The sequence below is a fragment of the Adiantum capillus-veneris genome, chromosome 7 (genome assembly GCF_014529385.1).
Source record: "Adiantum capillus-veneris isolate H3 chromosome 7, ASM1452938v2, whole genome shotgun sequence".
NCBI classification, from domain to species: Eukaryota; Viridiplantae; Streptophyta; class Polypodiopsida; order Polypodiales; family Pteridaceae; genus Adiantum; species Adiantum capillus-veneris.
In genome coordinates this window covers 19,539,122-19,550,609 of record NC_140937.1, presented here as the reverse complement: position 1 = coordinate 19,550,609, position 11,488 = coordinate 19,539,122, and the positions used below count along the sequence as shown (strand labels likewise).

Here is an 11,488-nt window from a genome sequence, read left to right as displayed (position 1 = left end):
GACAGTTGCATAAGCATATAAGGAGGGGCTCGTTGGGATTTATGGCTCTTCTTACTCCTCTCACACACTCTCTCAAGTGCCCAAACTAGCAAAGCAAGATAACTCTCTCTCTCTCTCTCTCTCTCTCTCTCTCTCTCTCTCTCTCTCTCTCGACTCTACGCTCAAGATTTTGGCTATGGATACAAACCCAAGCCAATGAAAGTTTCTTATTCTCATTCTCTACTATTTTATTATACTATGCTATGCTAACAGTTTGCCTATGAGCAAGCATATATGAGGAATCCATTCTCTTGCTTGAAAAATATATCTTTTTACCCTCATCTTCCTCTCAATTCCCCGCAATTTCTTTCTCATCGCTGGGGTGTTTAGGGTTTGGAAAGGAGAATTAATTATACCATGGAATCTTGAAGAACGTTATCTTCGATTCAAGCAAGGCTCCGCAAGAGCACAAACATGTATTGTAACAAAGCTCCTTTTTTAGAGGATTATAATACAAGTCCTTTTGAAGACGTACCGGCTCCAAGCAAATCCAATCCTAAACGAGTTGTCAATCTTAATTGGGTATTCTCTCTGAATTATCTGCATGATTATAGAGTTTTTAAGGTGTATTTGTGTAAAGAAATCTACTTTGCACAACGTATTCTCCTTGCTCTCTTTCTCTTAAGAAAAACTCTCTCCTTTCATAGTTAAGTTTTGTTCAATCTAAAAATAAGTATTAGATTCTCCGACACACACACACACATATAATTTTCTCTATTCGAAATGTGTATAATTTATTTTATGGCCTTCTAAGTACAAAGGGTTGCCACTTCTGAAGCCACCGACCTCTTAGCTACTTTGGTTCCTTCTAATTCGACACAACGACTTCTACAAGAGCCCTTTTTCTATTGTCTTGGTCGATTTTACCACCTTCAACATATACACTTACTTGCCGTGAGTTGCCCTCGCCGTCGCTGTCACTACACTTTGCTTCCAACTATCCCCTACCCTCACCATGGCATGCATGATCAAAGGAAGCCATTCCAATGCAGAGCATACTGAGGCGTCTCTCTCTCTCTCTCTCTCTCTCTCTCTCTCTCTCTCTCCATCCGTCCTCCACGTGCCCTCTACTCCTTTTTTCTAGTAAAAGCTCTTAAAGCATCTCTAAAGATTTTGCATAATCAGACCTGCTTCGAAAATTGGGGACGCCTATTGGTATGAAGCTTTTCTTTGAGACCACTTAGTGTCTTTTACGTATGATTTTTTTGTCAACCCAACAAACTTTTCCTTTCACTTATGTGACCTCTTCTCTTATGCTGGAGCCTTACATGTTATCTCTTAAACTATCGATAGTTGAGTTTCAAGGTTGATGTCCTCATAATGGTGTGTGAGCTATTTTTTGCTTTGTAATATTACTCTACTTGTCTTCATTGAAAGAAAAAGAGGACTGAAGTACAAGGTAGCATTCTATTATCCTTTCATGTTTTAATATGGTCCCATGTAGTGTAGAAGGCCACAAATTTGTCATTTGAAGGTGGTTGTTGGCAATTGCAAAGGTTCTCTCTCTCTATGTATATGTCCGTGTGTGTGTGTGTGTGCGCGCACGCGTGCGCGTGTGCGCATGTATAACACACACACACACACAAACCAAAGGCAGAGGCAAGGATTCGCGGATGGCTAACCTTGTTGATGAGTGTCACGAGGCTTTCTCGAGGGATTTATGGTGATATTCAATCCACCGTTGATCCTATCTCTGTATGGCAAAAATGTAACGTCCCCAACCTCCCCCCTTCAAACTCGACCTCATCACCTCCGGCTTGAGACTCGCGCTCCCTACTCAGCCCACCTGTCGCACTTGCTTGAAATGCTTGTGAGTGCAATACTATAAAAGTTTGTCCCCCCCCCCCCCTCTCTGCGTTGATCCGACGGCCCAAAGCCCCCCACCCCGTCGAAAACGCGCCCCTGCCATTGATCCCATGAGTGACACCCCGTCACTTATAAACGAGGGACGGCTAATGCCATTATTTTGTTATCTAGCTATTACCAAGTCTCAAAATGGGTCAGTGAAGGCCATGTGTGCTACTAGGCATTTCTGCATATCTTCAAATTCAAAATGCCAAAAAGCCTTTTCAAAGCAACAGAAAACCTGTGTACGACGTTAAGGATGGACAAAGACGTCTAATATAAGATCATAGAATGGGTAGAATAGATCAAAGAACAAGATGTACTGCCAATTTTCTCTTTAAACCTGCCCACCATTTCATGAATGATCACCGTTTCTTGTAAAAATCAGTTAACTTCGCTTTCAGTGCTTTTAATCTGAAGCACCCCTCCATAATTCTTCACTCAAAAATCTGCCCAAAAATGTTTTTTCTTTCTTTTCCCGCTTTTCTTATTTTATTTGTGGAATTACCGACGTTCATGCACATGCTCTCTTGGACGATCATAGGCATATATATGTTACCTACATTCTTGCAGCTGGTGATTAATTCCCTCTTTGTGCCTGCATGTGAGTTAGTGTTGTACTTAGCCATGAGCGCTGGCCTTTTCTCTACCCATCATCAACAAACCCACGATTTCAAGAACCCATCTTTACCCCAGCTTGCAGTAGCTGGCACTGCAGATCATTGCAGCAATGGCGCCAGCCCTATGCCACCACCTTTCATCTCCCGAACTTCTCCCTCAGCTAATTATAACATCAATCCTCCTGATTCTTCTTTTCATAGCTTCAATCTGCGCTATAATGCTGCATTGCAGGGTTTCCCCCTTAATGGCGCATCGACTGCGTCCACATTTCGTAGCTTCAATGGGGATCCCGAGCAGCCTGTCAGTACACTGGGGCCTTGCACGCAGGCGTCCTTGGGTGGATTTCTAAACCTTCATCAATCATCTCCGGCTAGTAGTGAAACTGCTTTCAACCTATCAAGCCATCGCCATTCAGCTACGACCTGCACGAGTTCAAGTCAGGAGAATAAGAAGTTTACCGATTCTTCTAGTGCAGTAGCTAATCGCGCTTATGTGCAGGTTGTTCCAGATCAAGAAAAACAAACAACTGCACTTTTTTCCAAGGAATTAGAAGCAGCTAGCTCTAGCAAGCAGAAGACTGATCACATTCAAGCTGCTCACGAGCTGCTGAGAGATCACTCCAGCAATAATGATTTCACAGAGTACTTTGAAAGCTTGCAAGCAAAAGCGGCGGCAGCAGGTGTTCCCGATCCTCTTCCTGCAGATGCTAGTTACATGAGTGATCTGCAAGCATCCATAAGTTCTCAAGGAGGCAGCTCTTTGGAGAGATTTTTACCTTCAAATGACGAAGAGGAGGCCGATCCTTTTGCAGAAGTGGAGCTACATCTGGAAGGAGCTTTGTTTGGGACTGATGAATTTAGAATGTATGAGTTTAAGGTGAGGCTATGTATGAGGGAGAGAAGCCATGATTGGACCCAATGCCCCTTCGCACACCCAGGCGAGAAAGCTCGCAGACGCGATCCCCGGCTTTATCACTATTCTGCAGTGCCTTGTCCGGACTTCCGCAAAGCTGCTTGCAGGCGAGGCGACGCATGTGAGCTTTCCCATGGTGTGTTTGAGTGCTGGCTTCACCCCACGCGTTACCGCACCCAAATATGCAAGGACGGCAAGCTATGCAAGCGCAAGGTATGCTTCTTTGCCCATTCTCCCTCTCAATTTCGAGCCATGTCCTCCAGCAGCTCGTCTGCACAGAAGCAAGATACCCCTACTTCCATGCAGCCTGCCCAAATATATGCTCAGAATATGGCACTACCCCAAAGTTTTGATGGGTTGTCCCTCAGGCTCCTTCGACAGCATCTGCCTAGCTACTATCAGGCCCTCCTCAAACAGGAACTTAATTCGTCTCAAATTCCAGATCCTCATCTAAACTTACCCACAATCATGCCCACGTTGATCAATCATCCTCAATGTCAGCATCAATACTATGGTGGAATGGACTCAGCGACGTCGACGCTCCCCATCTCTTTCAACAACTCCCCCCTCAGGATGGCCATGGCATATGGCCTCCCCATAAACGTGGATGCAGCTACGCTAGGCAATGTCAACAGCAGTTGCCAGTCCCTGAGTGGCCCTAGGTCCCGTAACTTACCTTCTCGCTTCGACTCCTTCAATGGAAGCTCAATCCTTCTTCAAGATGCAGCACCTGCAGCTAGTGGATTTCTTTGCTGCAAGGGTCCTCCTCCTGCTACAAACTATGTAAACGTTGATGATCTTGTGAGCATGCACAGCCACTATGGAAGAGCTAACTTGTCAGCACCCACTGAACTTCAAACTGATGGTCATCAAATGAGAGCCTTGCAAGCAGCTTCATTAGATGGTGCCACAAGACAAATGATACTGAATGGCGAAGCTGTCAACGATGGATTCATTCCAGTTAGCAAGCTTAGCGCTCTCAGCAATGTTATGCACAACAGTGGTCACCAAAGTATTGGGACGTTGCCGAGCTCTAATCTTCGTCCTTTAATGGCATCACCAAATTGGAACAGTTTGTCTAGCTCTCCGTTGCCTCGATTTATGCCAGCTCCATCGCTCGATGCTGTCTCGCAAGCTCAAGCTGTCTTGACTGCCCATGCCTTAGCTCAACAACAAGCACCATCTTCTCCTGTTATGTCTCCACATACCAGACATCATTTGGACATTTTGAACAATGGTACCCAAGCACCCACCATGCCTGATCATGTGATTCCTTTTAAGAATGTAGATTCATGCAATATTGAAGACCAACATCTTCAAACTGCTTCAGGTAGGGGCTCTGATTCTCCACAAGCCATTAGCCAACTTCTTGCATCTATTCAACAGCTTGAATTAAGGTGTGCAACAGCAGAAATGAAGAACAACTTGATGATGGTGCAAGCAGCACAACAGCAAGCAGGCACTCATGCAAATAGTAGCTGTCCAAGCAAAGGCAAATCAAATGCTCATCAGCTGGAAACTTGGGGTGGGCAACGGCACGAAAGTGGTGCAGGTTCTTGCCATATGGTTGATGGAGGTGGAAGCGTGAAGGGAGCCGGAGCAGTAATGTGCAGGGCGTCGGTGCAGCAGGCCGGTTCAGCCTCATATATGGCTAATACACTGGATCACGAAGGAAGCTTCGATCACCTTGGGTGGGTAGATGAGCTCATTTAGCCAGAGCCCACCTCACATTAATGCCACCCATCCTTTTCATTAAATTAAACTGGGGTTGGCATTCAAATCAGCTCATGTATGGTCGTGGGTACCTACTTAGGGATTCAGGTAGGAGATTGCTTCATACAATCAGATTGAACATGGGATACTGATCAGTACTAACATATATCCTCATAGCGAGCAGCATACAGAATGATTTTATGCTGATATTCATTCACATAGGAGATCATGAACCCTCAGCCAAGATATAAATACAGCATTTCAGCATTCGTAAGAGTAGACTACTTATTCTCGCATCTTTGTTAGTTAGGCAGCAAACGTAGACATTCATTTCCTTGGTGCAGCATATTGTAAACTTTTCCAGGTTGATCTGTAGTAGACCAAACTTGGTGATGGTACTTCAAGAAATTAGCAGTTAATTATATATGCGTCCATACCCAAAAGTTAATTATGATGTAGCTATGCTTTGATAGAGTAGCCAGCCTAAAGTCCAATATCTGTACAGAAATTTTGAAAGATCTCTTAAAGTTTACATAATATGAATTCTCATTTCATGTTACTTGCATAATTTGTCTAAGAAAAGTCTGCCTACACAGATGGATTGTTTCGAATTCACATATGTTTTATAAATCAGCTTTAATTTGATGGATGAATACTGTATTGAAATCCAGATAGAAGTAGGGTGAGGCCTAGCTTGGGCAAGAGCCATTAATCATGTGGAGAGATTAAAAGATAATTACAAAGTTAATCTATTAGGCTTTTGCTTTGAGCTTTTCTTAGTGTGAACTATGTATATAGTGTAGAGTCTTCAACACCCTCATATAGTCATATGTTATCTTGTTGAATCTCAATTGGAGTGGGCCTAGGGTGGGAGGCTTGAAATTTGAAGCCATTGTGGGCTGCATTGGCCATTTTGAGCAGTAAGGGGACTCCTAAGTTTGAAGGGTAAGGTGTCACAAGGATATACATAGGTGTGTATGCAAAACCTTACATGGAATCAAGGATTTGGATACTGGGTTGATTTTTAACAGGCATTTTACCCTTTATTTGGGCGTTTTTCCTGTTTTTCAATGATAAGAAAGTGGGCTGCCCTTCCAAACAATAGAATAAACTGTCAAAAATATATATGGTATCCTTGAAATAGAAGGGCAAAGGGGCAACCCTGCTTGTCTATGTATATATTTGTGCATAATAAAGGATTCGCCTAAGTATTTATGCAAAACATGAGATTTGTTTTCGGGGAAAAGGTTAGAAAAACTGAAAATTTTAGCGTTTTTGCCATGAACATTGCCAATTTAGGAAGGGAACAGACTACAAAGTCATCCTACCTCATAGCATGTAGGATAAGTCCTAACTGAGAGAGGCGTGGGCACTTGTTGCTAAAATTACTAGGGCAATTGTGTATAAACCATCCTTTTGCTGAACACTTGTTCCGTCATCATATATCTCAACTCTACACTCATGGCCCATCTACTTCCTCTTGTGTGCCAATTTCTTAATTCATGCGTAGCTACATCACTCATGGCATCACTGATCTAGGTGGATCATGCACATGACCTGACATGACTTTTAGTGATTGGGATGATGATTAGAATGCATATGTGGCTAAAGGGGCTATACACATAATTGGATACCGGTTGGATAAGCCAAAGCTTTAACCATCACCCACAAAATGCTAGTTGTAAGCAAAGCAAATTATATCTTGAGGGGTACATCTCCAAAATTGTAAGTATATCACATAAGCTCAAAATAAAGAGTTTTTATGCAAAAAATATTAAAAACTTAATAAGATTACATTTACAAAAAAGAATTTTTCCATGCAATTTTGGGAAAACCCCATAACTTTGTTAAAGAAATGGGGCCATTTTATTACCTCATAGCCTGTAATTATAGGGTTTTCTTAATACCTTTGAACCCATCTGATATAGATGATTTCCTATAGGTGACCCCTCGAGTATTGTAAAAAACTCTCGGGGGGTTCATCATCCAGTATCCCCCTGTATGATGTGCGTTCGCGGGGTAATAAAAAACCCCCTTTTTTAACATGTTTGAATGAATAAAATGACCCCTTGATTTAAGATTTTTTTAAAAATTGAATATAAAAACCCCTTGTTTTAATGTGTCTCTGTTAAATTGCCTAAAATTTTAGCATTTTATAACCCCTCCTTTCGAACTCATGTTATATATTAACGTGATTCCATAGTGCATCCCCCGAGATAAAACCAAAGGTTGGTACTGTGCAGGTCTCCAAACCATGTTAGATTTCAATGACATTCCAATATGCTTGCTAAAAAAGGGAGATGAGGATGAATGAAGGACTACTAATGTAGAATTTGATGACAAGGTTTATCTTCGTGATTGCATCCACGAGCCATCACCCTTGGCTATGCCTCACTTGCATATCTTGCCGCTTAGCGTATAGTGTCATTTGTCCTAAAGCTTTGGTGGCTACACTACTTGCATAAGGCAACGGTGATAGGCTATCCATAAAGATAGCAATACATAATTGAAATTTGAGATATAAGTATATAGAAGGGGATTGTTTTTGTGGTGATGACACATGGGGGGAAGAGGATCAAGTCTCTTGTGAAGCATAGAGGGAACGGGGATAATGACCATCATTATAGGATTGTTTACAAGGCCGATCCTTTTGTTCACACTAGCTTGACTACATAAGAACTGCAATAGGAATGCCATAAATTCCTTCAATATAGAGAGTGCTCATTGTTTGCACGCACACACGCATGCAATTCTCCAATAGTACTCTCTCTCTCTCTCTCTCTCTCTCTCTCTCTCTCTCTCTCTCACACACACACACACACACACACACACACACACAAAAGACATCTAAGTCGGCCAAGAGCTAGCTAGAGAGAGAGAGAGAGAGAGAGAGAGAGAGAGAGGTCCTTAGTGGTGGATGTAGAATCATAATGGTGAGAGTAAGTACCTACACATGCATAATGGTGAGGTAAGTACGCCGTCTATCGTGGTGGTAGAGCCATCATTGAGAAGTTTGAACACATAAACCCACCCAACATCCCCCTCCTCCCCCTTAGCCACCCCTACCCCCATAAGCAATATTTGTTGTATTACCGGCCTAGCCCCTCCCCCCACCACATCTATATGTATTATTGCACACATTGTACCCTCTTAGATAGAAGAGCCTCTATTGTACTCGTTTTCTTCGTCCCATAGGTCATATTTGACCTCCAAGGACGATATTGGAATCAATCTCTCTCTCTCTCTCTCTCTCTCTCAATTTCTATACACTAGGTTAAGTGAGATCTTCCTTCTCCTCTCTCTTGAGCCCATATGCTTGTGGTGACATCTAAAATAAGGGTATCTCACAATGTAGCACATAAGGTGAATATATTGTACGTTGATAGAAATAATGCAAAATCCATACCACATAAGTTTGCTTTCCCTTGTTTTTGGTCAAAAGCATGGCTAGTAGGTGGATGCAAGATTTGCACCTCATGTTTTACACAAATCATCCATTAGTTGGGAGAGGCTTGTCTTAACAACAAACTCACACACACGTTACTCAAATTGCAGGCATGCATACACACACAAGCGCGCACATGTGTGTAGTATGATAAGACTCATCTAATTTGCATTAGTCTACTAACTCGCATGTCCATAGTAGTTTTAGAACATGTGAGCATATCCACTTTAATAAGTTCTTTTTTTTTCCTCTTTAAAACTCACAACATGTGAGCACATCCACTTTACTAATGTTAAAAATAAGCACACAATGTGTGCTACCAAAACTTAAGCATACTTTCAATTATTATTACAACATATGAAGTTTGTGGAATTCACGGGGCGCTAACCATCCAATAACTTCTCCATATGTAATGCATGCATAATGGGTGGCGTGTGTGAAGGTGAAATTATACTCATTTCTACAGGACCTAATTTTAGGATCCAACCAAGAATTGAGGCCTTGAGGGCAATATCTGCCAAGATGTAAGCCACACACCCACTTTGACCTCATCTACCCATCCTCCTCATGCACACCCTCCTTTATCCATCCTACTCATGTGTGTTATAGTTCGTTCTCTCTCTCTCTCTCTCTCTCTCTCTCTCTCTCTCACACACACACACACACACACACAATGGAGACACTATTTATTGGGAAGGAAGTTTCAGCTTATAACCGACCATAAGAGCTTAAAATGGATCTTCAACCAAGAAACCTTGATATGCAATAAAGGAGATGGGTAGAACTTTTGCAAGAGTTTCACTTTGACATTATCTATTGTCATGGAAAGGAAAACATGGTTGCAGATTCACTCAATAAAAAGCCCTTCTTGAGCCTTATATATATACCCAACAATCCGATCATTGAAAGGATAAAGAAAGATGCATCATCTTACACTATGAAAATCTTCAAGTGTTTACCACGTTGTTTTATCGCGTTTTGTAGAGAGAAGGTGTAAATTCAATGAGATAAACAAGAGAGAGGAGGGCGGATTTTTTTTTGTGTTTAAATTATTACCGCGACTTTATCCACTGTTATTACCATTGTTATTACCGCGCTCATTACCATCGTTATATCTGATGCCCAAATTTAGCGCCTAAACTTTCAAATCTGGCTTAACACCCCCCTCCCCTTCAAATTTTGGTGTTTCCCTCCTCTCAATAAAAATTAAAGAATATTGTATATAATTTTCAAATATAAAAAAGAAGAGAAAGAGAGAGAGAGAGAGAGAGAGAGAGAGAGAGAGAGAGAAAGAGGGGGGAGAAGGAGGCGGGGGATATAAGATTACACTTGGTTACAACTAAAATAATCATTGTCAATTGATTAACATAATTGAGCATATTCTCAAATCTAAAGAGAGGAAGAAGTGGGAGAAAGAGGTGAATGGATTACACAACCAAAAAACTTCATAACTGCAAAATGTTTATGAATCATCTTCCAAAAGATCTCTACATGAAGCATCATCCAATTTTAAGCCATGGCTCCTAAATCAATAAAGAGAGAAAAGGAATTGTCATTTGTGGATGCATTGCCAGCTTCATCATCTTCGAGTTCGTCATCCTCCATCTCATCATCTTCATTATCATGACAATCATCCTCCTTAAGACTTGCTGCCGCCGGACTTGATTCATCGACCTCCCTCTCCTCTGTTTCCACCTCATCCAAAGCTGGAGGTGGAAGAGGGTCGAAGATAGTCTCCACTTCATTACTGAAAAAAATGGTTCTCCCCCGAGGTGTTACGGGAATTACGAACCAAAGTTTTGGTTGGTGACTTGCTGGGATATAGATGACCTATAAAATAGAAGCTCAAAGTGAGTAACATTGGTATAACTAACGCTACAAGTAAATAAGAATAAGAAAGGTACATGTCACTCACCTACTCACAATTGCACGCTAAAACTAAATTGTCATACCTCCGTGTGTCATGCACACTAGAGTCCACCATGTAGAGGCCATTCTCATGTCGTCTAGACACATTTACAAACCGCTTGCACTCGAAGATGAAGCTATGAAAGGTTCTAAAATTAAACTTTAGTATCCTTTCAATAGTTCCGCAGTACCTGGTTTCATCACCGTCTGTGTCAAAGTTGCCCATGATGGCGCAATCCATGGTGGTTCTACGCTCATCAATGTGGCGCGTACGAGAGTGACGACCCATTGACCACATAGAGTTAAAGGAAAGGCACTACAAAATAGAAAAATATATTAATTTATCAAATATATATTAAAGATAATTTTAAGAAATAGCGAGACAATATGGTTTAGGTATATGAGTACTCTACCTTTGGTACGTAGCCTCATGAATACTCCCATTCCTTGTTGGTGATGTCTTCTCCGCGCGCTTTTGCCTCTGTCATTCTCTCATGAATCCACTCCAAACTAATGAGATCTGGGAAACATGCAAGGTGTCTAAGCACTGGGGGTGCCCTCCTTCCTCCATGTGCTTGTTTTCATGCTTCCCTCTCTTGCAAACGCCTGGCCTTTGCCACTGTTCACAAGTCCACCCACTTGGTCATAATCTTTGCATTGAGAATGCAGAAGTTATCGACCACTCAGGATAGATTCATATCCATGTTAAGTGGTTTCCCCTTTCCACTTGTCATCGATGAAGTCATCCTTGCATCTTCCTCGTCTGACCACATGCAAGGCATTGAAGGATCAACTTGTGCCAAATACTCTGATATGTAAACAAATGCCTCTTGAACAATCCACCCTTCGGCTATACATGCCTTTGGTTGAGACCGTAGCCGCACAAAAGCTTTGAGAGTCTTTAAAAACCTCTCTAAGAAGAACATCCATCGTGCATGCACTACTCCACATATAGCTATCTCCTCCATCACGTGAACCAAGAGGTGAATTTGACTAAGAAGGACC

At 41.9% G+C, this 11,488-nt stretch overlaps 1 protein-coding gene across 1 annotated transcript; it reads left to right on the top strand.

Moving 5' to 3' along the window:
- The first annotated feature begins 2,228 nt into the window (after window positions 1-2,228).
- Window positions 2,229-5,637, top strand: LOC147453523 (uncharacterized). Its single transcript, XM_086517157.1, has one exon. The coding sequence runs from the start codon at window positions 2,344-2,346 to the stop codon at window positions 5,128-5,130; it is 2,787 nt and encodes a 928-aa protein (XP_086373283.1). The 5' UTR covers window positions 2,229-2,343; the 3' UTR covers window positions 5,131-5,637.
- The last annotated feature ends 5,851 nt before the right edge of the window (window positions 5,638-11,488 follow it).

What these genes read in the sequence shown, in the direction of transcription:
- LOC147453523 (XM_086517157.1), top strand. Translation starts at nt 2,344, where the DNA reads ATGTTTTTTCTTTCTTTTCCCGCTTTTCTTATTTTATTTGTGGAATTA.